The sequence below is a fragment of the Sphaeramia orbicularis genome, chromosome 1 (assembly GCF_902148855.1).
Source record: "Sphaeramia orbicularis chromosome 1, fSphaOr1.1, whole genome shotgun sequence".
In the NCBI taxonomy this organism is placed as follows: Eukaryota; Metazoa; Chordata; class Actinopteri; order Kurtiformes; family Apogonidae; genus Sphaeramia; species Sphaeramia orbicularis.
This window is the reverse complement of record NC_043957.1, coordinates 21109141-21136310: the sequence shown is the minus strand read 5'-3', so window position 1 is coordinate 21136310 and position 27170 is coordinate 21109141. Positions and strand designations below refer to the sequence as shown.

Sequence of the window (27170 nt, the reverse complement as noted above, 5' to 3'; positions counted from 1 at the left end):
CCAAACAGTGTACCCTCTATCATTCATTAGACCAGGGGTGTCAAACATACTTGTGAAGTGTGAAAATTACACTGAAGACGTTAAATATGAAGGATGTTGAACTTGTTTTAGTTCAAGGGTTACATACAGCCAAATGTGATCACAGGTTAAAAAAATAAAAAAATAAATAAAAATAAAAAATAAAAGACCATAATAACCTACATGTAATGGCAACTCCAAATTTTGTTCTTGGTTTATGGTGAAAAATGGAAAATGACATTATGAAAACACACACATTTAGAAACTAACCTTTCACAATAAAATGTGAATAACTTGAACAAACATGAACCTGAAATAAGTGCAATTTTAACAATATAATGCCTGTTATTAAATGTTTTGTGCATAAATCCACTGTGATCTGTAAGTTGTGTTAATAATAAGCTGAGCCATAATATTGTTGAAATTGCACTTATTTTCCTTAGTAAATTTCAGGTAGTTCATTGTTGTTCAGGTTATTCACATTTTCATAATGCAATTTTACTTTTTTCACATGAAAACAAAAAGAATTTGAATGATTATTTCTAGGTAATTATTCTATTATTTTACTCGTCTGACCCACTTGAGATCGACTTGGACTGTATGTGACCTCTGAACTAAAAGGAGTCTGACACCCTTACATCAGACCATCCCGTTAAAACTTCAGGAGCCATCATCAGGAAGAAACAAAACTTAATATGCCTTCCTTCTTCAACTGTCTGCTCAAATCAAAAGACTAAATAAAAATATGGACGATGTTTCATGTTGTTGGAAAAAAGAGAGTACACTTTTTGAGCATCCATATTGAGCCATGAACTGGAGTAGCAGAGTAATGTCCAAGTCTGTCAGCACGACCTGTCTGAAAACACCCCTGAATCACAATTTAAATCGCAATACTAAAAAATAAATTATGCTCTTTTTGGCACCAAAAAATGTCCAACCCTGAAACTTGAATAGTTCTTGCTCTTAAATGAGATGTTTGAGGATGATGATCTTTGTGTGCAGTGTTTACCTGCTCCGAGTTTGATCGACTTTGGCTTGAATCAGAAGAGCTCGGTAGCGCCTCACTGCCACAAATGCCAAAACACCAATAACCGTCACTATGATGAGTAATATAGCGAGACACGCCCCCACGAGCCGGGCTCTGGTCATCCTCACATCACACCTCTGGCCCATGTACCAGAAGTCTTCTCCAACAAGGCAGCTATTGCACAAGAAATAATACATTTCATTGTGGAAAACTGTTTTGGATTGATAGAGACCCACAAAACACATGTCCGGTGCATCTTTACCGGCAAACTGGGGGTTGTCCTGGGTGGTGGGTGCAGATGCCGTGGTTGTGGCAGTGGTCAGAGCGGCAGACGGAGGAGCAGCTGTAGTTTCCAGCGTGAGGATGAGGATGAGACACACATTTAAAGCCTGATGGACACTCCAGCAGCCAGCCGCACACATCCCCCTGTACACCTGCAAGACGTGTGCAAACACAACTTTCTGTCAATTAAAAAAATGTTTACTTGAATTGGGAATTTGTTACTATATGCCATGAAGGACAATATATGTGGAATTGCCTCACATTAAACTGCAATACTTTTTGGAGTAAGAAGAATTCAAATAAATAAATAAATTAATTAATTAATTAATACTTTTTTTCCCCCTTTCTTTGCACAATGGAAAAAATTCTAGAAAGAAAAACGATCAAAATATAATCAGTTGTGGAGGTCAGACAAAAACCACAAGAGGTTTATAAAATTATCTCACCTAAATAGGTATAAACAGCAAGCAAATAACTGAAGGAGATACAAATAAGTGACAATAAAAAGATAAAATAAATAAAAGAATGAAACGTCGATATGTATGGATGTCAAAGTCAGATTTTTTTGTAAATACATAAATGAGTACATGTACATAGCTTTGAGTGCAAAGACAAAAAACAAAAATGACACCTAATGAACAAAGAAAAAAAAGAGAACCTAAACCTTAATGAAGTAAAACTCAACACAAACTATATCCATGTTAAGTATATACAGAAACTATACAGTCTTGTGCAAAAGTCCTCGTCCAACATTATGTTTATTGGTTTAGTAAAGTTCTAACGTCCACATACTGTACATGCATTTGTCTCTGTGTTTAGAGCCAATCCAAATCTATGTTAAATATGTACAGCAGGAAAAACAAAAGTTTCAGGGTAAAAACAGCTTCTGTAAATCAAAGTGGTCATGTTTAATGTGACCTCCCTTTGCACTTAACATGTCTTTAACCTTTTCTTCAAAATAATATTAGTATTATTGCATTATTTTCTGATGTTTTATACCAGGTTTTATTCAACACATGTCAGATGTTTCTGTTTGCCATGGGGTTCTTGTCATGGGGTCAGGGGTCACACTAAATAGCAACGAACTCATTCAGTTTCATGTGTCATTTACAGCTGTGCATATATCTCCTAAATGTTCTTGTTATATCTGAAGAAAAGAGAATGAGAAATAAATATATCTAGTCCAAAAACAACAAAGTTTAAAGCATAAGACTTTTATACAGTACTATTTGTTATAACTAATATACAGTACTTACACCTATTCTGAAAACAACAAATATGAACCATGAATTTTTGAAGAATTTATTATTTTTGCCATTGTTAAAAACAATAAAGACTATAAAACACCAACAGGATCATCCATCCATTGCTTTTTCTTGCATGTCAGTGTGTAAAATATGGTTTAAATAGAGTGTCTATTTGGTTTGTATGTTACAGATGATATAATCTGTGTCACAAAGTAACAAAATAAGGTTATACATATCCATGCTTTATCTATTGAACTGAATTAAATGACTAATTTTACCAACAAAATTGGCAAATTTCATATTGAATTATCAAATAAACTGCTACCAAGCGTCCCCAATACTATGAAGGATCTGCCCTGGTCAGTCGAACACCCAAACAAACCCCAAAAACTGAAATTTGATGCATACCCCTTTGTCAAACTTACAAAAATACATGATCAATTGCAACATCTACATTTACTGCTGAGTAAAGGGCCTTTGTTCCCTGCTCTACATTAGGAAGGAGCAGGTGAGTCAGAGACAGAGGGTTGGAATTCCAACAATGGAGGGATAACATAAGCAACCTCTTCAAACACTGACATGATGTGTTAGCACCAAGTTAGTCACCAACTGACAGACACATTATACAAACAAATGAAACATCAGCATACATAAACGCATGACTGACACTGCTCTGCATCAAAACACGGTCTACTGAAAACCTCCCAGACTGTTTTTTTTTTTTTTGCCTTGTCTCTATGCTGATGACATTACCAAATGATGACCCAATAAGAACAGGTCTGGGTGCCATTTTGCTTTATAGTCCTCTGTACAGTTTCAGAAAATGGTCAAATTGTGTGTAATCAGGATCTCAAGGCAAAGTATTGCCTAGAAAATAAAGTTTTTTGTTTTTTTTAAATGCTTGCAATTAAGAGGCTATTTCACAAAAGATGAGGCTGAAACCAGGCTGTGGGAGAAAGTGGAGGTGAATCAATTTAATATGTAAAAAATCTAAATGGGAAACAGCTGAACCTCCACATTACAGACGAAGAATGGCATTCAGTGTGTGAGCCACAATCTACACCTACAAACGACAAAACAGAGGGAATTCTATTGGAAGTATGTAACGTGCTTCTTAACTCTTTCCCCGCCATTGACGAGATATTCCGTCAATTGCTTCCCAACGCTTCCCCGCCAATGACGAGATTTTCCGTCAATCCGTGTTTTCACTGTTATACCGTAGTTGGAGGTGTTGTGGATCATGTGAATTACTTTCCTTAGTCCAAAAACAAACAATTAAGCAGCTTTTTCGGAAAAATGACGGGCCGGGTTTAACGTTTTTGCACTGGAGTCTCCGTATCCCATGGCAACGCATCCAGCGGCAGTCACTGAATGAGGAAATGCAGACTGTGCAGGAACCGCGCGCAGTTTCAAAAGCCTTAAAGATGATTATGGAGACAGAGTCTGACAATTCAATATATGATGGAGCTACAGAAGAACCATTTAGAGACAGGAACGGAGAAATAGAAGGTGAAGGACACGGAACACGGGAAACAAGGAGCGGCTCAGGTCCGACACGGAGGTGCGGGTGGGGGGGGCGGGGGCACAGAGCAACACGGAGAAAATGACAGACAGGAGGAAGAGAAAAGAGACATTTGTAGAGGACATTCAAGGAGAAGACAGACATACAGACATGGGACAAGACAAAGGAAAGCTAGTCTGCATCTGTTAGAGTGAGTTCAGATTCAGACTGAGGACATGGAACAGATTCAGCTGTAGAATGTCAGCAGGACACAGGGAAGACACTGTTGGATTTGGCTTTTGTATGAAATAAATAAATACATATATTCATACAGAGATAAATAACTAGATGTCCATAGAATTATTTCCAGATCAAACACAGCAGCTGGTCCAACAGGAGGACCTGGTGCAGCCAAAGGCCAGAAATCTACAGTATTTAGTGCATTTGTTTCTTTTTTTCTTGAAAATGAGGAATATTGAGGTGTTTATATCCAAAAGCTAAACTACTATGTGTTAGACTTATAACTGATGTATGTAAATGTGCAAAGTGTAGAAGGAACCTGGTGCTTTAGAAGATGTTTGGTCTAAAGTTTGGTGTGGATTCCCCTAACATTTTGTGGAATGATGGGATATCTTAGAGCTGTTTGTTACTATTATTGCTGTTATTATTATTTTATTTTGTGATTTTGAAGACAGTGTTTCTGTTGGTAAATAAGAAAGAGTCAAAAATGTAAATAGGAAATCAGTTTTCTCTTGAAAATCAATATCTTTGAAAAAAATGCAATTTTCACAGCTTTTTGCTCAAAATTCAGTTTTTTCCTGAAAATGACCAATATTCAAATGTTTATATCTCACGAATGAATAAAGATAGAATAAAATAGTTTTTTGTGTTTAAAAGTTGAAGTTCTGTTCTTTCTTTTGATGTATTCAGTGTTCACATACTCCTAACACAACATTTTCAGTGACCCTCCAAAGATTAGTGAAAATGACCAAAACGGCTGGCGCTGGCTACCAACTCACTGGAAAATGCTCTGGCGGGGAAAGAGTTAATAAATGCCTAAAATAAAAACACACCTGTCCTTCAGTGTTCTCAGTCCTATTGCTGCCCAAATATCAAAAGAATGATCAATAACAGATGGAATAAACACAACATCTTTTACAATAGGAGAGTAAACTAATAAATCATTCAGTGATAAACTTCTTCTAAACTGCCTCCATATCTTTAATGAATGTTTGACCACTGGGTTTAAAGACAGTTCAGATATAGGTCGAGACAGAGGTAATTTTAAGCAAAGCAAAGAGCATAAGTACCAAATCGGCATGATAGATTCTCAAGGGTCAACAATTTGGGGCAATTGATAAGAGGAACCTTAAGCCAATACAGCATTATGCATGTATTGGCTGCCCAGTAGTAATATTGAAAGTTAGGAATGATAGTCCCCCATTTTCTTTGTTCCTTATTCACATATTATCTTGAACTGTACAACTATACGACCACATTGGCAAAATGTAAATGTGACTATTAAAATCATTTTGGTTTATGAAATTCCAAATACCTGCTCGGTGATGTTTGGGTCAATATATAATTGAAGGACTTTTTGAGTTACCTTTACAGGGCAATGTAGTTGACAGGTATAGTTGATATTTTTGCTTTTTTTGGGCCTAAAATCAACATAACCATAACACCACATGGGATTTTTACAGAAAGATTTTTCTAAATATCATACATACTACTGAGTAAAATTTAAATTGAAAGCTATTTATAAAGACATTGTAGTAACACTGTTGATATAGGAGTGTGATGAATACACACTTGACTCACACACTATATTAAATAACTAAGAAAGAGGAGAAAGAACATATCTTGGAGTCTTGCCAGTGTTTTCTTTAGGAGGAAATGACATCACGTGGAGCAGGTCATGTGATTTAGAATCAATCCACTTCCTTCAGAGTTGTTTTTGTAACGGGTAACTTAGTTGAATGTGATTTCTTGGACACAGATACAGTTTATCATTTTCCATATAAAATTTGATTTATTGCCAAAAAGAAGTATCTGTCATGATTATCTCAACTTAATAAAAGAACACAATCAAAACCTTTTGGGAATTTGCTCATTTTATTATTATGTAGCAAATTAGAAGGTGGCTATTTATATACATTAACTGGATGGTTATTTAGTTGGCATTTTAGTATATCTAGTCATTTATTAATTATTTGTTAGTCATTTATTCGTAAGTGATTGTTTCTGTAATTAGATAATTATAGAATTTTTAAAGACATGATCTTAATGAACATAAAAAATATTACTTTTTTTTTCTTTTTATAAAGATGTATGCGAGATATAACCCATGGACTTCAAAAGTCCTTCAATTAGTTATTGACCCATATCTTGAGAACACTGTGGACATTATGACAAAGGAAGGTATTTATTTGACTTGACTCTCAATAATAAAAATGATGTTACTAGGAAACGGCTCAATGTGAACACTCTAAAGCCAGATCAGGCTGGAAATTGTCCCAGATATTTTGTTAAGGACAAATTGCTTTATATGCTGGGAACCAAAAAGGACTTTCAACAAAAACTTGAAAAAATGTAATATTTATGACAACTGATACAGAAACTCTCTAATTGGATGTATATACTACACCAAAATGTTCAGCATAAATTCCACACAACTTGTTGCATTGTATATTGTTTATATATTCTTGTGGAAATGTAATAAAACTTATGTAGAAAAAGGAAAATATAAAAATTAAGTTCCAACAGAATCTGTTATGCCTCTTTACCACATCAAAACATCACAAAAAACAGCCGCTCCTCCCTCTGACTGTAGCACATTTTTAGGCATAAGAAAAACCTTTAAACAGTTTGAAAACATGCATGTGACAATAAGTGGAAGCAAAACAAGTTAGATGATTATATACCCGAATGACACATTATATGGCATCTTAATCACATTTGACAAAACTGAATTTAACTGAATGACTCTAAGTGAATTAGGGTGTTTACATGAATGTGCCTCTAACTGGGTTAATTGAGTTGCTGGGTTTAGAATGGAATTCCCTCAAGTAAATATATCGAATGTGGCTGACCGCTACACTGGCATCTAAATTATTGTGTTACTGAATGTCTGAGTTAAAATGTCAACAGTAAAGAGAGCTGACAGCAGACATACTGTATTTACTTATTTAGTCCAGACTCACCTCCCAGTGTGATGTTAGTGATACGAGATGATCTGAAGCTCCTTCCTTCACGAACAGCCTGAGCCAGTCCAGTTTGTTCAAACAGAGAAGACGATGATCCTGTGTCACTGAGCCACTTCAGAGCCTCGCTGGTCTTAAACTCCATAAGGCTCTGCACTGCATGGCCGCTAAAGAACAACAGAAACATCTATTAAACATACAGTATGTCATACCATGTCATTTCTGTATCCAACAAACAATAACAAAAGACGCCAACATTTGACCATCACAACAGTCTATCACCTCACCTGCTCCAGACTCCCAGCAGCCTGTTGAACCCCGGAGCCCTCAGAAGGTAGGGCTCCACCTGAAACAAGTCAAGAATCATAACTCTGCAGCCGCTAACATGACTGTATGATACCATGTTTAGAAGTGATTATATGCATTCCAAAGTGTGCACATTGTCAATGTATTAAGACCCAACATTGTCAGATATTACTCTTTTGGAAGTTTTTAACTATTTGCAAAACTAGCTTATACTTGGCTAAGATTCCCTCTTCAGTCACATTGTTCAGACATAATATTAAAAACTTAAATATTAAGACCAAATGCTGGTTGGCTGTAGTTTCTAGGTTAGAGTCTTGGGTCAAAATGTGAAATTCTGTGAATTAACAAGAATTTATTTACTTAACTGTTATCTAACCAGGTAAGTTATTTCAGAGCTGATTCTCATTTCCAATTAATTTAATTGATTTTACTCAAAGGGAATGTTTGTCTCAGATCTACCACATCTACTTCAAAACACTGTCTGCACATTACAATACATTCACTTTACTGGTTCTTTATACTGGAACATTTATTTAAAAAAAAAAACAAAAAACAAACAGTGTAATTCGAGTGTTGCATATATTTTTTTTTTTCCAGAAACACTGACATCTAGTGCTGAAGTTAAATAAGTTGGAAAAAAAATACAAGTCCCTTATACCCTCGTGTTTTAGTCAATTCTAGTTTTTCTGGTTAAGGAGATATTAACTCTAATTCACACTTGACCTTAATGCTGATGCCCCTTGCTGTAAAACTTAAAAAAAAAAAAAAAAAAAATGAAGAAGGGGAAGTCTATCCAGAGCCACTACAAAAGCATGGCAGCACCACATTGGGAACTGCTCCATTCTAAACTAAAGAAACATAATTATAAACATTACATACATTTAATTTCCACAAAGTGATTCCAAAAAATCCTCCAACATCTTACACAAAGGAACTTAAGTTGACATCATGTCCATCATCATAAATGGAAATCTAAACTCTCTAAATATTGCATTAATTTCTAAAGTTCCTCTGCTATTGTGGATGTCCAGTATTTATGCTCTGAAGGCTTGAGAAGGCTCTGAACATGAGATAAACCCTCACACTTTTCACAATTAAAGTCAAAGATTGCAATGAATAATGAAAATACTCCTGTCATTTTGGATTGTGCTGGTGTGTACAAGTTACCACTTACCCATTTAGCAGTGTCCTCCTCTAAACCAGTAATGTCTGACATAGACTCTTCAACAACAATCTGCAGCAGCAGCTCAATGGACTCCACTAGACAGAAGCAAATTAATTCAGAGGAAAAACTCATTACTTTTAATTATTCAGCTTTTAGGTATGCCCTTAAAAACCGTTTTTAGAGAACACTTTTTTCTACAGATTTCCTGCACTATACTTTCTTTTTAAGGTATGGATGTTGAGCATTTACTTGTACTGGAGTATTTTATGTCCAAATGTCCTATTTTTATTACCTCCGCCAAGGAGGTTATGTTTTTGCCAGGGTTTGTTTGTTTGTTTGTTTGTTTGTCTGTTTGTTTGTTTGTTTGTTTGTCTGTCCGTTAGTGTGCAACATAACTCAAAAAGTTCTGGACAGATTTGGATGAAATTTTCAGGGTTTGTTGGAAATGGGATAAGGAAGAAATGATTAAATTTTGGTGGTGATCGGGGGTGGGGGGGCCCACAGGGGGGGCCACTGATCAGCCTTGGCGGAGGTCTGCGCTCTCCGAGTGCTTCTAGTTTGTTTGTTTGTTTGTTTGTTTGTCTGTCCGTTAGTGTGCAACATAACTCAAAAAGTTCTGGACAGATTTGGATGAAATTTTCAGGGTTTGTTGGAAATGGGATAAGGAAGAAATGATTAAATTTTGGTGGTGATCGGGGGTGGGGGGGCCCACGGGGGGGGCCACTGATCAGCCTTGGCGGAGGTCTGCGCTCTCCGAGTGCTTCTAGTTATTGTTGTTATGGTTTGGGTGGAAGGCCCATATTGACATCACAACTAACTGACCTAAATTGTCTTGATTATTCACCTAATAAACTTATTATTTCACATATTAAATATTCCAATATACCATCTAGTCTTCTTTTAACTCAATATTTCCCACATCAAGTGTTTTACATGAATTGTTATTGTTATCTTTAGAAAACGCAACTGACAGGGTTTACAAATGACTCAAGGTTTAAAGTTCAAAGATTGGGTAAAAAAAAAAAAAAAAAGTTTTATAGTGCTGTGTAGTTTCAGAAATAGTGAGCTTCAGGGATCTCAAGGCAAAGTATGGCCTCCAAAATATATTTCTTTCTAGATCCTTGCAATTAAGAAACTAATTCCCAGATGATGGAGTTAAAACCAGGAGAAATGCTTAATCATGTGACTGGCATGAAGGTGGATGCACACAAACAGAAGAAGATTAGGGATATCTCCGTTTTTTACCCAGCTTCTCAGAGGAAGTGGAGAATCAGTACCATACGAAAAAACAAAATGGGAAAGAGAGCTGAACAGCATTCAATGTGTGAGTAATTTCCAAATAATCTACCTTCTTAAATCAGAATACTGTGTGCACTTTGGCCATTAATGGATTATGTTTGGCTTGTGGACCAAAACATTTGAGGATATAGTCTCAATATTTTTCACCGTTTTTTGACAAGTAAAAGACCAATCAAGAAATGTATTAGATTAAAAAACATAACATGCTGCAAACTTTTAAAACCCTTGGCCAAATATAGTGTAAAATTCTGTTAAAAGTTACTGCCCTGTAATTTACAGTCACAGAAAAAAAATTAATAGACCATCAAAAGTCATCAAAAACAATGGTTATGCAATCAAGTACTAACTCCTGTGTGTATCATGTGACTAAAACAGACAGAAAAGAAAACATGGAATTCCTAAAAGCACTGTTTTTGGTAGTGCAATGCCATTGTTATTGATGCAAGAACTGAATTGATTTTGGTTATTATCAAGAAAACCATGGAAAATAGTTAGATATCAGCTCTTAAATTAAACTCTTCTGAGCTATTTTTGTTGTTATCATTATATTTGCCCAAACAAATGTACCTTTAGTTGTACCAGGCATTAAAATGACTAAGAAATTGAAGAAAACAAGGGGTGGTCTCATCATTTTTTCAGTGACTGTAGATTATAGGGGAGTAAATGTATAAAAATTACTACACACATATTTATATTTGAAAGTACTCAGATACTACATCTGCACAAGGCACAATGCCATTTGACCTTGAAAAAGTAGGTCAAGGTCATATATTTTCAATAGGCTGCTGCTCCATGCCAAGATGCATCCACTGTATAAATTTGGTGCAGATATCTCAATGCATTCTTCAGATAATGCAATTATGTCGTTGAAAAGACAGACAGACAGACAGACAGACAGACAGTGATGGACGACAAGACGATTACAAAAAATTTATCAAATTAACAAACACTGAAAATAATAAGTTGCGGCCCTATAGATATGCACATGCTAATGATTTACTCTGGAAAAGATGGTGTGTACCTCTAATGGCTGCAGGTTGGTCGGGTACAATGTAGAACTTGGGTTTCTTCGTGGAGCTCCAACTGGGTGCAGAGGTCAGAGCAGATGGTGTGGTGGTCCGGGTGCTCTCCTGGCCCACAGATGGTCCAGGAGTCCAGGACGGTGTTTGTTGTGGTGCCAGTCCAGTTGTGGGAGTGTTTGTGTTTGACCGCTGCCAAGACTCACTGGCCTTTTCTGCTTCCACATCATTATGTCCAGTTGTTGTGGATGATGGTAGAGGACCACGTGTGGTAGTCATGTAGTTATGTGGTTGTCTGTGTGTAGAAGCCGATGAGGGGGGGGGGTGGTTAGAGGGTGGAGATGTGTGCGGAGAGGTGATTTCAGGTGTAGGTACGGTCATGAATTTGACGACAGTGGATACGGTGTTAGATGAAGTTAAAGCCAGGGGTGTATGAGTGGTTAGTGCTGTTGAGAGATAACTATCGTGTGTTTGGACTGTGAATGTGGTTTTACTCAGTGGTAGATCAGTTGACAAACCCCCTGGGAAGGTCATGTGTGTAGATGAAATGTCACGTGAGGGTGTAGATGTAGGAGGTGGCGAATATGTTTCTGTCGTTGCTGAATTCTGGACTACATCTCCTGACGTCAGTGTTGATCTAGTTGTAAAATCATAACCCAAGGAAGTGAAAGTCTGATCGTCAGTGATGCCAGGAGAGTAAGAAACAGTGTGTGTTGTAATGGAAGTATTAATTCTTTGTGTTATTTCAGTTGTTTCTTTTCTGTTAGTGTCTGTAGTTAATGTATAAGAAGGCGGAGAGCTTGTCGAACTTGGCTCAGAAGTGAAAGTTGTATGAAGCGTCACATTCTGAATGGGAATTTCTGGTGCAGCAGATGGAAATGAGTCATTTTTACTGATGTCTGGATGAAATGTTGGAGCCACAGTTGTTCCATCAGCAGAGGTGGATGACTGTCCTGTGCTGATGGCGCCCCGCGATGAAAGTGACAGATCGGTATTCGTGTTTTTGCTGTTAAAGTCTTCCTGTTCGGACTCAGTGGGAGATTTCAAAGGGTCAAGGGTGACAGGGTCATAGACACGTCTGTCTGTGCTTCTCTGGCTCCTCCATGAATCAGGATGTTTCTCCACGGGTGTCCCACTTTCCCCTCCATCATGTGGGATCAGAATGGTTCCAGTTTCCCAGGTTGGAGAGGAGGGTTGCTGAGATGGAGATGAGGCAAGAGGGAAGACCTCTGAGCTGGATGATGTGGGGTGAGTTTGTGTTGTTTCATGTTTTTCTGTATGTTCAGATGAGTGACTGACTGTAGGTTCATGTTTATGTGTTTTTAGAGTGGAGCTGGAGCTGCTGTTGGCCATTTGTGTTGAAGCCATGTGGGCTGTGGGGGGGTGATCTGTCCATGACGTGAGTGGATGGTGAGAGTTTGTTTCTGTGATTGTTGTGTGTGATGTGTGAAATGTTGCGTCTGTATTAAATGTTTGAAAAGAGGGGTGTGTTCTCGCTCTGGCAGAAGTGGAACCATCAGATCCAGATGTATCCGCTCCATTGTTCTGTCTTTCCTCAGGAAGAGGGAGAGTTTCCCTATCGGTCGTCCCAGCCACGCTGAGTCCTGGGGGGGCTGAGGAGTGGTGCGTTGCCCCTTGGTCCTGAGTGGAGGACCCAGTAGTCCACTCCATGCCTTCAGAACGGTGACCTGTGCCTCCTTCAGTCGCTGTCACCACATCTTGCCCATTGCTTGTAAAGCTGGTTCCTGTTGGAGACCATCCTAAGAGGTACTGGTTCCAGTGTGGGCTGGTGTCTGAGGAATTCCTCTGATCTTCCTGAACTGGATTACCAGGAACAAACACAAAAACAGACAGAGGGGTGAGGAGAGATAAAGTGGAAACCACAACAATATCCCATCTCTATGATTCTCACACTGTGGTGAATGTGATAAAAACTTTCCAACTGACACATTTACAGCTCATGGGACATTTCCAACATATTTCCACACTGTGTGGTCAATGTAGCCAAAGCATTCCTGTTCTATTATAAACAAAAATATACTCTCACCACCCCACCAAAGTATTCACATGGACCACAACATGGCACATAAACATAGGCATAGGTTTCGGGGGGGGGTTGCCCCTCTCAATTAACCCATAAAGACCCAGTGCTACTTTTGTGTCAGTTCCCAAATTCTTTTTTCTCTCTATTTAACCTTTCTTAAGTGATTTATGAAAATATTATCATCTGTATTTTGCATCTTTTCAGTGAAAATCTGGTATTTTCTGATATCTAATTTACTGATCATATACTGTGATCATCATGCTGAGATTACATTTGAGGGTTATTATAAGAAAAAGAGAGAAAACTGTAGAAAAAGTGACTTTTTCAGCCAAATCTATCATTAACTGAACATAATCCAATTGTCTCCATCCACTGTCACTGATCCAACTCCATGGGTTTTACTGGTGAATCAATGTTGTAGAAGATGACAGTGTTTCCACGGTAACTACGGAGCCTCTGAACGTCCAAATGGGTCATATCTGATGACCGTGAAAAGATGACAAACTGCATTTTACACCAGTTATTTCCATGTATTGATAGGATTAGTGGATCAACAGGTATTAAACATTTACATCAGTATCTGATTTTGGTCGACGTTGTATATTTGGGTCGTTATGGGTTAAGACATGAACGAAGTAGAGGACTTTTATTTTTAGGAACCTGAAACAAAACAATCAGTCCAACAGAGAGACGTCTTTTTCTTCAACACAGGGTTTTTTTTCCCACTTTGAACATTTGAATATGAATTATGAGCTTATACAAACATTGTTTCATTGTGGAAAACAATGTCTCATTCTCTGATGGATTGTATCCTTGCTCTAAATCTTCAGTATATAAGATTTGTGCCATGAAGTTTGTGTTGGTGTCCTGGTAGAGGAACAGGCCTTTTGGTGACAAACTGACTGGAGTCCTTCATGTGGAAATCAGTGCACAGGCTGATATCATGGATGTAGGTCTGTACATCCATGTAGCTAAACTGAGTCACAAACTTCTTTTAAGTGATGATGAGCAGTGTGGTTTGAACATGAACAGATTCTTGTTGAAACACAGTGTATTATTAAAGTTCAGGGGTTTATGAATTATGCTACAATACGTGACAATCATTCATGGTCATATGTTTATGTGAAGTTTTGTTGGAGTCTCATTGTCTACATCTATGATCATGTATTCTGCATTTTGTGTAAAGGAATTAGCTTCATTTTTCCACAAAAAACCTTGCACTCAGTGGCCCTATTTTGTGGAACTGTATGCACAAATCTTTAATCTTTTTTCTTTAACTAAAATCAGTTTATTTATCATTGATGTGATGAGACAAAAAAAAAGAGTAGAGTACATCAGGATAATATTAAGTGACAAAAGCAGATCTACAGGAGAGTAATTATCTGAAAACAGTGGGGAATTAAGTCTTTTTGGCTTATATTCACTTATATTTAAAGTGTTAGCTGCTGCCTTTGTCTTTTTTCCAAACTAGAAAAGCACTTGGATCACCACCAAAATTTAATCATTTGTTCCTTGTGCCAGTATCAACATTTCCTGAAGTTTTCATCCAAATCCATCCATATCTTTTTGAGTTATCTTGCACACAGACAGACAGACAGACAAACCAACCAACGCTGGCAAAACGTAACCTCCTAGGCGGAGGTAACAAAAACATTTTTTGAAAAGCACAACTATAAGAGATTATAATGCTTAGGTGCAGCACCCAGGCCATTTTTGGCACCACCTAAACCAAATTTATGTAGAATCAACGTGCAGGAGCATAAAAACTAGTTGAAATTACTTTTCCCAGATCTAATGACCATTTAGTGCTAAGCTTTTTGGATGTTTTGGAGGCTTTTCTATATTTTTGTACACATGTGCGACTTTAAAATGGTCCAAAATTACACTAAATTGCATATTTTTTTCATTGAAAAATGCTAAACTTTCTTAAACTCCCAAACAATACACCTAAATGACTCACAGAATACCAGTATGCAGACATTGTGTACAAATTCATCAAAATGTAAGAACTGCAGTGTGTGAGGCTCAAAATGTCTTAAGACAACGGTTTCATGTGTCCTTTTATGACGTACATCCTCAACCGACACCCATGGGAACCACAACATGACACATAAAAGAAAACAAGCACTAATATAATCTGATTCAGTGTTTAACATCACACTCTCGTGACCAGGGACATGTGGGGCTAATAAATCCAAGTGGATAATTGAAACAGTTTCTCACCATGGTAGGAGAGCTGAATTGCATTTGTGGAATGTCCCTCTCCTGTCCATGTGAGGGTGGCTTTGTTTTGGTTGCAGTCAGAGAGAAGGACAACCTCCCCGACTTCCAGGACCTGGTCTTTCTTATCCCAAACACAGTTCACAGATATGCTCGATCCACTTTCTCGCCGCACTAACTGTAGAAGTACCGTCCGACCTTCAGGAACATCTACTGTCTTAGTGTAAACTCCAACTGGCAGGGTGTTGTCGGTCTGATATTTCATGGGTTCTGGCCTGTTGGTATGAGTAAAAAGGCCCTGTAAGCTGAGACTGATGTGAGCTGCCGGTTCTTGATCCTGGTTGACATTTCCACCAAACTGGTGGTGAAACAAAGCCAGTGTTTTATCTGAGGAAAGAAAAAAGACATTGATGGAAAAAGGCATTAAAGTGGGGTGAAAATCCTCTGAGAGATGTGAGATATGGTGTAAAAACACAGAAACATTTCAAAAAACTTCTGTCAAACCAGAAGAGGTTTTCTCATTAACAGATAAGCACATGTTTATGATCTTGAGGCACAGAAAGAAGAGGAAAACATTTTTTCCATAAATTTTTAAGCAGTGACAGTGGGGAGGAAAAATTTTCTTATTAAAGTTAAAATAACAGTTCTTTCTTTCTTTTCCCTTGTATTTCATGACCACTTATCACCAAGCTAAAGGTATAAGAGGTAAAAAAAAATAAAAATAAAAAAAAACTGACCACAAATTATGAAGTTTAGAAATATAAGCTACACCTAAACTTATTTCCCATCACACCACAGAAGCACAGGAGTATTTAACTGAAAAATAACAGCATGATGAACAGAAAACAGGATCTGTGGCAGTGTTAACTGAAAAATACGTCAAATACATAAGTGATTATAAAAAAGGCCTGCACCAAAAATTAAAACAGGAATTCCAATGTTTTCAGAACCTTATTTTTCATAATATACAGTAGTTTAGAGTCAGAAAACAAGTATATTCATCCTCTTCATATCATTATTATTATTGATAACAGTGGTTAACTTTGCCGTTTTCACTGTAATCTTTTAATGGCCCCTTATTTCTACTGTGTGACTAGACTTTAAGAAAAAAAAAAAGTTTAAGATTAAAAATGAGCTAGAAATGAGCCCAGGTTATTAAATACAAGGATTTTGAAAAGTCTGGTATATGATCACATACAAGATCTAGGACAGTTTCAACCAAAAAATAACAAATACAAATTCAGTTCTTATGAAGCTAGACGAGTATGATCATTTATGTGTCAACTAAAGTGTGACAGTCCAATAGAAAATGCCCTTACCTGTTGTGATAAGGTAAAGCAACACACAAACGTGGAGCAGCATTTCCACTTCTGAGACATTTCACTGACAAAAACCCTGTTAATCCTAAATCCATGCAGATTTTTTCAAATTTATTTTATCTGTGCGATGTCAAGAGGAAAAAGAAAGCAAACCGCAGAGCTGAAATGTCCTCTAGTTTTCCTGCGGACAGTCCCAGCCGAACTGAGAGAGAGGCGTCAGAAACTTTCCTCCTCCATCATTTCCTTCGAACGGAAACTGCTGCGCTGACAGAGCAGCAGCCGCACAGACAGGCAGACAGACAGACAGACAGGCAGACAGACAGACAGACAGGCAGACAGGCAGATAGGCAGACAGACAGACAGACAGGCAGACAGACAGGCAGATAGGCAGGCAGACAGACAGACAGGCAGACAGACAGGCAGACAGACAGGCAGATAGGCAGGCAGACAGACAGACAGACAGGCAGACAGACAGGCAGATAGGCAGGCAGACAGACAGACAGACAGGCAGACAGGCAGACAGACAGGCAGACAGACAGACAGGCAGACAGACAGGCAGACAGACAGGCAGACAGGCAGATAGGCAGACAGACAGACAGGCAGACAGACAGGCAGATAGGCAGGCATACAGACAGGCAGACAGGCAGATAGGCAGACAGACAGACAGGCAGACAGACAGGCAGATAGGCAGGCATACAGACAGACAGACAGGCAGACAGACAGGCAGATAGGCAGGCAGACAGACAGACAGGCAGACAGACAGGCAGACAGACAGGCAGACAGACAGGCAGACAGGCAGATAGGCAGACAGACAGACAGGCAGACAGACAGGCAGATAGGCAGGCATACAGACAGACAGACAGGCAGACAGACAGGCAGATAGGCAGACAGACAGGCAGACAGACAGACAGGCAGACAGACAGACAGGCAGGCAGGCAGACAGACAGACACACACAGACACCTAAATGAGACGCACGTGTGCCCTGGAGGACGCACAGAGACAGGACAGGTGTGCAGCTCCTCCACCTCTGACACATGTCCTCAGACCAGGGGGCGGAGGTTTGAACACACTGAACCTGCACAGGAAGCCTTCTACCGCAGGAGGTCTGAGGACAGCAGAGGGTGGAGGCGCTTCATTAGTGCGTCCACATGCACACCCCACTGCGCCCGGGCTCAGACCTCCAACCACTCCGATTCTGGATTTCTTCAGCATAACTCAGCTCCTGTCATTTGCTGCTGAGACATGATGGCTGTTCATGTCCACATGACGGCAGAAGTGCAACAGAAATGGGCTCAAGTCAAAGGTCAGGAACCGCAGCTCCAAGTGAAGTATGTGAAGGTGTAATACCGCTGACGACCACTAGGGGCTCTCTACGGAAGAGGATTAGGGCCACTTGGGAAAAATAAATAAATAAATAAAGGTCCAGTTTATATTTACCTCCGCCAAGGAGGTTATGTTTTTTGCCAGGGTTTGTTTGTCTGTCTGTTTGTTTGTTTGTCTGTCCGTTACTGTGCAACATAACTCAAAAAGTTATGGATAGATTTGGATGAAATTTTCAGGGTTTGTTGGAAATGGGATAAGGAAGAAATGATTAAATTTTGGTGGTGATCGGGGGTGGGGGGGGCACTGATCAGCCTTGGCGGAGGTCTGCGCTCTTCGAGTGCTTCTAGTTTTTCATTATTATTCTGAGAAAGAAAAGGCAGAATTATTTTTTTCTCAGAATTCTGACTTTAATCTCATAATATATATATATATATATATATATATATATATATATATATATATATATATATATATATATAAATATATAGGACCTTATTACCTCCTCCAAGTGAAATGGCGGAGGTAATGTTTTCATCAGGGTTTGTCTGTCTGTTAGCAAGATAACTCAAAAAGTTATGGACGGATTTTCAATAAATTGTCAGGAAATGTTGATTCTGGCATAAGAAACAACTGATAAAATTTTGGTGGTGTTTGGGGGGGGGGGGGGGACTGATCTGCCTTGGCGGAGGTCTGCGCTCTCCTACTGCTTTTCCAGTTTATTTATTTTTCCCCCAGTGCCCTAATCCTCTTCCATATGGCTCACTATCCAGAAAAACAGGTATTTTTGTCCTTCATCTACATAAAAACTCTGCTTTATATCATCGAGAACCATTATTTCTTTAAACTCCAGCCAAAGTGGATAATTTAGAAAACTCCCATCACAAAATGCAACAAAAAATACATTCCCAGTAACAACCCCCCCTTCACATGTGCAACCGCAGTGTAAATATTTAAATTCATATAAATACCATATTTATTATTTGTCTCTTCGTATTTCATTTTTCAGTTGCTTTTTTTTTTTCTGTACTTTTGTGTTGTATAATGGTGCTGTTAAACTGAAATTTCCCCACGGTGGGATAAATAGAATTATCTTGTTAATTGTGCAATCGTTATTTATCCTAACCCTAATCCCATGATAGTGGTCTCAGACCTGGAAAGAGATATTAATGCCTTTGACAGTTTTTTAATGACAGTAGAAACCCTCTATTTCCATCTCAGTATCTCTTTTACAGATGTTTATCTACATGTTGAGAAATTTACAACAAACAAACATACAAAAAAAAAGAGGTTTTTATTGATGGAAGAGCCCCAATGACAACAGTGTTAGAGTTGACCTTAACTATAATGCATTAAAAGCTGCAGAGCTGATTGTTAAAATCTGTAAATTCATTGCTGTGCCATCTTTGCATGTCCTGCAGAGGAGAAAACATGCACTTTGCCAAATGGATGATGAAAAGAAATGACTGGATCTGGCTATCTGCAAGAAACAAAACAACTGAGTCGATGCAAAATGTAGAAACTAAGAATAACACCTTGAACGTGTCATGAATCTGCTTTCTGGAACAGTAACACATAGGAACTGTTGGCACAAAGTAGAAAAGGGAAGATGTTAAATACAGTAAATGGTCCTTTTGAAGACACATGCAGACAAAAACACAAACTTTTATAGACACGTGTGGAAAAAATAATCACTTCCACAGGCACTCATTCTGATAAAAAAGCATCAACATGATTAATACAGACCTAAGAAGAATAATCCAACACTGAGATGTTCAATCATTCATACGTGTTACGATCAATCTTAAACATCATGCTTCAGCCCATAAGCTTTGTTTACTGAGTGGTATGTGTCATCGGTTGTTTTGTGTTTGTATGTGTGTGTAGACAAAGAAAAGGAGAGCAGGTTATACAGGCTTTTGTTCTTTTAACCGGTACGTAGGATGATGTGGACCCCAGAGTCCGTAAAAACAGGGCCGCTCATGTCACCCACTTTGAGAGCAAACGAGGCATCCTCGAAAGGCTTCTGCATTTGACCTGAAACAGAAACACACACACTCTTGATGACAATCTGACACATGATTTAACATGGACAAATAAAAAGCCACAGATGAAATGGGGTTCATACTCAAGAGAATAAAACAAATCGAGAAAACTAATAATAAAAATAACAAGTAGTGCCAGGCACAACAAACCCCACCCCTCACATGTATTGTAGCATATTTTGGCATCAATCCAAATGATGTAATCATGTCTATGCATGTGCTGATGTCAACATATCAATTGCCTCTATATATGTGCCAAGTTTGAAGTAAATTGAAACAAAACTTGTTTTTATAGACATTTGAAATTTTGCCCATTATAAGTAAATGGGAGAAGAAAAAGATTTTAAAAATTCATAAAAATGTTTTACTTTGACCTACTTTTTCCAAAATGTAACCAGATCTAGTCCGGGTCACTGGCAATCTATAAACCCAATTTGGTATGAATTCAACCAATAGTATTGCTGCTAGAATGTTAACAAAAAAAGAAAACAAATCTAACCAAAAACAACACCCCTTGCCTCCCCTTCGGGAGGCAGGGTAATGAATTAAATTTATATAGCACTTTTCTCTTTTGCACACTCAAAGTGCTTTTCACACAGTGGTGGTGGCCAACTACATCTGTATCCACAGCTGCAACAGGGCAAACGGACAGAAGCATGACTCCCACCACCAAACAGACATACACATTCATACACTAGTGTGAGTAGTGCTGGAGGCAAGGTGGGTGACATGACAGCACACAACTAGGACAGAGCGGGATTCGAACTGCCAACCCGCCACTGCCACCTAAAGTCTTAATATTATGAGAAATAGATCTAAATGCTAAATTATTACTACAAGAATAAAGTTTTAATATTATGAGTATAAAGCTGCAATATTTGGAGAAAAATGTTATTAGAAGAATGAAGTTAATATTTTGGGAAACATTTCAAGAAATTACAAGAATGTTGATACTTCAAAAGTAAATATTATATTAGAAAAGACTTAGCACAGTTTTTACACCTCTACAGAGAACTTTATTTTTCCACAATTTTGACAGATCTATTTTACTGCAATACCTCTGGAGTGAGCTAGGGTTTTGCTGATGAAAACTGTGTTCGGAAAATTTCTGATCAGACTGGACAGTTTGTGTTAGCTGCAACTGGTTCCATGTTGGAATCAAACACTCATTTTTTTTATTGATCAACACAAGTCTAACTTTATAATCTATTATACACACACACACATATATATATATATATATATATATATATATATATATATATATATATATATACACATACACACACACACACATATATATATATATATATATATATATATATATATATATACACATACACACACACACACACATATATATATATATATATATATATATATATATATATATATATACATAATAAATTTTAAAGCCTATAATTCTTTTATTATTGAGTAAACTGATAATAAAACAATAAAGAAAGGGTTGTTTATCATGGTGTACCTCTGCCAAACAGTCCCAGGTCTCCACCGTTTTAGCTGAACTGCAGTCACTGAACTGAGAAGCCAGAGACTCAAACTTCTCCTCTCCAGACTTGATCTGTTCTATATATTCTACATAGAAAGAGAGAATTAAAACCACATTAACATACTAATCAGATGTTGTCAAAATCACCTCCTGTCTTCCTCAACTTACTCTGAATGAATTCTAGGGCTTCATCTTTACTTCTTGTGATATTTTGTTCTCGCCAGGAGGATGGACGACGTGACTGATTATGCTTGACCAGGAGGTGAGAGCAGCGAACCTGAATGAGGCAGAAAACACAAACTAATCAGTATCAAAATATCATGAAATAAATGAAGATCAGTAACTAGTCATTTCGCCCCCATACATTGATTTACCCACTATGACAGCTGAGGTTGTTATAAAATAAAATTAAGTTACATCCTCTGTGTGAATGTCTGTGTTTAGTACTAGTTTCATAAAAAACAAGACCAAACCTGAGCCTTTCTCGTTTCCTGAAGCTTTAATAATAAAGAAAAATTAACTATAAGATCAGAAAGTCAGCTAAACTGCCTCATTTCTGAAGTGACAGGTCACAGTACCCGCGGCTTTAAATCGTGACTAGGACCACCAACAGTAAATACACTTATAGACCACCTAAAAATATTGCAGCGTCACCTTTTTTCCAATAATACATATTCACCTTCTCTGGCTCTCCACGGCCATCCCCTACTGGACGCTCCCATTGGCTGCAGTTGGTGATGTGGTTGAAGAAATACACCCTGTCTGGAGGGTAAAGATACAGAGAAATTAAAACTGAACTCAAACATCTTTGGCCACTTTGAGACAATAGAAAAGATTACAGTGGCAACTTGTTTCCAGAAATACATGCAGTGAAATGTTTTTTTTTTTTTTTAATTTAATGATGCACACACTATTTGCAAAGATGAACACTGCCACACCGTTTCTTTCCACACACTGGGTAATAATGATGCCAAAATCCTGTGATCACAAGAGCTGCCATGGCACTTCTGTATTATGCAATTAGGAGCCAAGCCCCCCTCTCAATTCTCAAGTTGTAGCTCCTTGCTTTGACTCTTCAGCCCTCCCACTACAGCTCCTTTAGCCATCCTCCTCAGACCTCGATGTACATTTTAGAGAATTGAGAGAGATTTTCCTGGGTTACAATTGAGCATCAAGGAGTTAAAAAGCCAAGAAGGTGAGAAGGGGGAAAAATGGAACTGAGAAGAGGCAGTGGAGATCTGTCTGTTTTTCTATAGCCTGATTGGATTCTCCATATCCAATGAATTTGGAAGCATGATTGGTCACTGCGGCTGACAGTCACCCATGTTATACAATGAAATACCTTTTTAAAAACAAAACTTATCGAAACGATGATGGTTTCAACATAAATTAGTGTGACATACATTAAAACATAATCTTTGAGACAGCTTAAATGCTTGTGAACGTGAATCTAATCTAAACTATAAACTCTGATCTGATGCCCCCGTTTATGACTTACAACACAACTGGCCACAAGGGGAGATCAAGACATGTTGGATTCACTTTTAAGGAGTTGTCATGGTGTCTATCTTTATGTACAGTCAGTTTGCCCACACTGCAGTACAATATATTGTCCTCTAAAACACTGTCCATATCAACAAATAAAGAGAACAAGTTGGTCACTAGGATAGGACTGTTCTGGATTCTTCTGTAAAGGTGGTGGTGACCAAACAGTGAGCTCAATAAAAGGCTGATCTTAGGTAAAACAACTAAACCTACCCCAGTCTTTTTTTTTTCTTAACCATACTGCATTGTAAACGTCTGTGTGGACAGCTGACAAAAACCTACACTGTTACCGCGTAAAACCAGTTTACATAGTTTTCTTCCTGCTTTTTGGCACATTTCATTGCATGCGTCTCTGCAGGTAAAGGGCTGAGCCAGATGACGTCATGCAGGCCCCTGCAGCAGCTCTGGCGCGAGCATGATGCTAGATTAACACAAAACCATTACATTTACTGAAACACACATTGTACACCGTTTAATTAAGGTGTGACCGCCTACTGCTCTCACTTAGCTCAAACTCCCCTGCCCCATTCTCACCGTAAAGCACGATGCTGGACCTGCTAGCTAGAAAGCTAAGTAACCTTACTACTGGATTCGTTAGCATAGTTTAGCCTTTGGGTTTTTCTGCTTTCTTACTTGAACTGCGGCTCATTCTTTTTTCCCATCCTGGCGGTAGCTCCTCGTCTGCCATGACTGTTTCTGCTGCAAACGCTTTTTCAAATGTTGTTTCAGACCCGTAACCACCGTGTTAAAGTCTCAAGTGCCGCCTGATGTATTACGACAGTGAGCAACGGGTTTACGCTGTGAGTTGTTTTCAGAGTCAGGCCCGCCTCGCATTGGTTTATCTACCCGGTTATAGGCGGAAAGTAAATGTCAATCTTCAATACGCCGTTTTGATTGGCGTAGAGGTAAACGGTAGTTAAATCCGGTTTACGGTAAGCAGTGTTGTGAGCGCTCTAGAAAATACCTGGGAAAAGAGAATATTTGTTATCTTTCTTATCTTATAATTTACAGGTAAGAAAGTTAGATGTAACTCATTATAACTAAAGATGTAACACGTTTGATATATTTTTAGCGCATCGAGTTGGTGTACACATATGCTGTGTAATATTACGCACATTGGATAGTGGTGCCTGTTGCCAATTTAAGCTAGCGTTGGCTAAACAAAACAACTAGATAACCTGAATGGATGTGCTTTCCGGTGTTAATATGAGTTAACCACGTGAATTTAGCAATGCCTTTGAATGTTATATGTGTTATTGTCTTTTAAAGTAGAGATGTAAATCAATAAAACCGTGATATGTGTCATGTTTTGCTAACGTGAACTAATTCCCCTCATATGCCAGGAAGCGAAGATGATTGAGGTGGTTTGTAACGATCGTCTGGGCAAGAAAGTCCGTGTCAAATGCAAGTATCCTTCACTGAAGCATTAGGAAAGCTGTGGATGTAATGTTACCTTTAATGTATGTGAATTCAACCTGAACTGGTGAAACAAAGTTGATTTTGTTTCACCAAAACACTTCTTTCGTCAACTTTGTGATCTTCTATTTAAAACCTTCTACGCTGTTAATATGTACTTTCTCACCTTCCAAAACGAGAACACTTTTATTAAGATCATTGTAAAATGTCCCTTCTGTTGTCCTGCTCCGTCCTTAACTCCATCTTTCAGCTCAGATGACACGATTGGAGATCTGAAGAAGCTAATAGCTGCACAGACCGGCACACGATACGACAAGATTGTATTAAAGAAATGGTAAGTTGCACCTGTAGGACTCTGACTTCACCCATAAAGACCCAGTGCTTCTTCTGTGTCAGTTCCCAAATGAAATTTTCTCTATTTTTAACCTGTATTAAGTGATTTATCCCCATTTATTCTAATATTATGCAAAGTTTTTTTTTTTTTTTTTTTTGCAATTTTATCTAAAAAATTTGGTATTTTTATATTTTTAATTTACTGATCATGTAGGTGTCCGTAAAACCTCAGATTAAAGTTGAGGGTCATTATATCAAAAATAGTGACGAAAAGTGAGGAAAAAGTGATGTTTACCGTAAAATATATAATCAACTGAACATCAACCAAGTGTGTCCATCCACTGTCATTGATCCAACTCCATGGGTTTTACTGATGAATCGGTGTTGTAGAAGATGACTGTTTCCACGTTCACTACGGAGCCACTGAATGTCCAAATGGGTCATAACTGATGACCATGAAAAGATGACAAACTGCATTTTACACCAATTATTTACATGTATTGACTGGTTTAATGGTGCAGAAGTTACTTTTACATCACTAGATGGTTTTTGTCACCATTGGCTGTTTGGGTCTTTATGGGTTAATCTGGTTGTTTGTCGTATTTGACAACAAGTGTTCCTTTTCTGTCTTCACAGGTACACCATATTCAAGGACCAGGTAACCCTGGGTGATTGTATCCTTTTGTCAGCATTTCAGTGATGATTTTATACCTTTCTATTTTTGTAGGTTGGGGGAGTAAACAAATTCTAAATACGTGATGGAGGCAAATGGATAACTCTCATCATACCACAATCTAAGATTGTATGTGCAGGTACCCTTTTATTTATTTTAGCTCTGTGTTAATTTAGAAAGACATGTAGGGACTGAAATCAGATGGAGAAACATCAGCAGTATGTCATGACAATAAAAAACAGAGCTAAAGAACCAAATAGAGCAGCAAGTCAGTGAACATGAACAATGTGAGTGTTGTTGCATTAAGTAATGATCTGTATATCTGAAAATACTGATGATCAGATAATGTTTGATGTCTGTACTCTCAAGGAAGAGAATAAATATTTCTCTGATGTGATAAAGAAGAGCAACACATGCTTAATCTCCAAACATTTGTTTAAATTAATCAAAATTTTACTGGGGGCTGTGTATCAACCTGTGATTAAAAACCGCAATGGAGACATACTCTGATTGGCCAAATTTGCTCCTAATACAGGAATATCAGTTCTTCCATATAAGCAAGAATATTCAAATGGAATGCTCTGCATACAACTATAAAATTCAGAGTAATAGTTGATCATTAGTGTGCTTCTGAACATAGTGTTGAAACCCTCCTTAGTTCAGTCTTCATCTGTTTTCTAGTTGATTTGCCCATGGGACTGTAACCTTTGAAAACAGTGAAGTAAGTTTGTGTCTTCTGATGAGTGTTAGTGGTGCAGAACTGGTCTATGCTGATGTGATGTCCTTAACCTGATGCATACAGATGAAATCCACGACGGGATGAACTTGGAGCTGTATTACCAGTAGACCTCACAAAGACCACAATGCTACACAGATGAACCTTTTTGTTATTTTACACACACATTTTTCAGGACTGATGTTACAAAGACATCAGTTTTAACTGGTAATTTTTGCTCAAATTAAATGAAGATGTGTTGTTGTTTTACCGTTTATTTTTGTTTTGATATTTTGGAATTAAAGCTGATATTTACGTAACCATAAGAATGAGTTTTAGTTGCTATTCTTTCTTTTCTTAAACAGAATGAGCCTAAAATACATTTGTGTGTATATTCCTCATACAAATGTTAAAAATACAGATTTCAAGTGTTCTGCTCCACCATATTCAAGTACAGATTTTATGTTCTCTCAAAAGTTTTATTCTGCTTTATTGGCTGGTCCCTCACTACACTGGAGTTTAATTTTACACTTGTACTATGCTGTAATTTTTCACTGGTTACTTCAGCAGCTATTTTTGTCAAGCATAACTTTTAATATTCTTACATTTTGTCTCCATTATGTAGACAAAGTAAAGTGAGACAACACTTGAATATTTTGTTGTTTACATATTTTAGGCCATACTGTGGATGTTGGTTGGTGTACTAACATAATCCAGAGGTGCAGAATTCAACTGAACACAAGTTTTATTCACATCACTACACAGTCATTAGACCAAAAGTAACAGCATCTCAGTCACACATGCATATGAGTTTAATGCAGTCAGAGGAATCCACATATTGTGCAGACCTAGACTGGGATTGTAAGGGTCTACGTGTCTCTTCTGTGGGTCAAGTCAGCAGTAGTCAGAATAATCCTCCTCTACGTAGTTGGCAGGAAATAAACCAACCTGGAAACATAAGA

General features: G+C 37.9%; 3 protein-coding genes and 1 long non-coding RNA gene across 5 annotated transcripts in view; 1 reads left to right on the top strand and 3 right to left on the bottom strand.

The window, feature by feature from the left end:
• Positions 1-16912, bottom strand: part of LOC115429786 (uncharacterized) — a 28470-nt gene extending 11558 nt beyond the window's left edge. Inside the window, exons 1-8 of the mRNA XM_030149508.1 lie at positions 16651-16912; positions 15335-15718; positions 11070-12887; positions 8759-8844; positions 7566-7624; positions 7279-7445; positions 1308-1479; positions 1028-1219 (exon numbers count right to left, since the gene is read on the bottom strand). Coding sequence (XP_030005368.1) covers positions 1028-1219; positions 1308-1479; positions 7279-7445; positions 7566-7624; positions 8759-8844; positions 11070-12887; positions 15335-15718; positions 16651-16693 — 2921 coding nt within the window. The 5' untranslated portion in view covers positions 16694-16912. The remainder of the gene's footprint in view (positions 1-1027; positions 1220-1307; positions 1480-7278; positions 7446-7565; positions 7625-8758; positions 8845-11069; positions 12888-15334; positions 15719-16650) is intronic.
• A 2159-nt stretch (positions 16913-19071) lies between these two features.
• Positions 19072-27170, top strand: part of LOC115422545 (uncharacterized) — a 21561-nt gene continuing 13462 nt past the window's right edge. The window contains exons 1-2 of the long non-coding RNA XR_003935852.1: positions 19072-19082; positions 20082-20091. This is a non-coding gene — a long non-coding RNA (uncharacterized LOC115422545). The remainder of the gene's footprint in view (positions 19083-20081; positions 20092-27170) is intronic.
• Positions 19247-23871, bottom strand: pin1 (peptidylprolyl cis/trans isomerase, NIMA-interacting 1). The gene is given in 6 exon segments (XM_030138904.1): positions 19247-20008; positions 21503-21535; positions 21538-21612; positions 21695-21803; positions 22206-22288; positions 23705-23871. Coding segments are annotated over 6 exon segments (465 nt in total). The 5' UTR covers positions 23760-23871; the 3' UTR covers positions 19247-19898.
• vav1 (vav guanine nucleotide exchange factor 1) overlaps positions 26563-27170 on the bottom strand; it is a 24604-nt gene continuing 23996 nt past the window's right edge. For both annotated transcript variants that reach the window (XM_030138896.1, XM_030138887.1), the window contains exon 29: positions 26563-27156. In XM_030138896.1, coding sequence (XP_029994756.1) covers positions 27103-27156 — 54 coding nt within the window. In that variant the 3' untranslated portion in view covers positions 26563-27102. The remainder of the gene's footprint in view (positions 27157-27170) is intronic.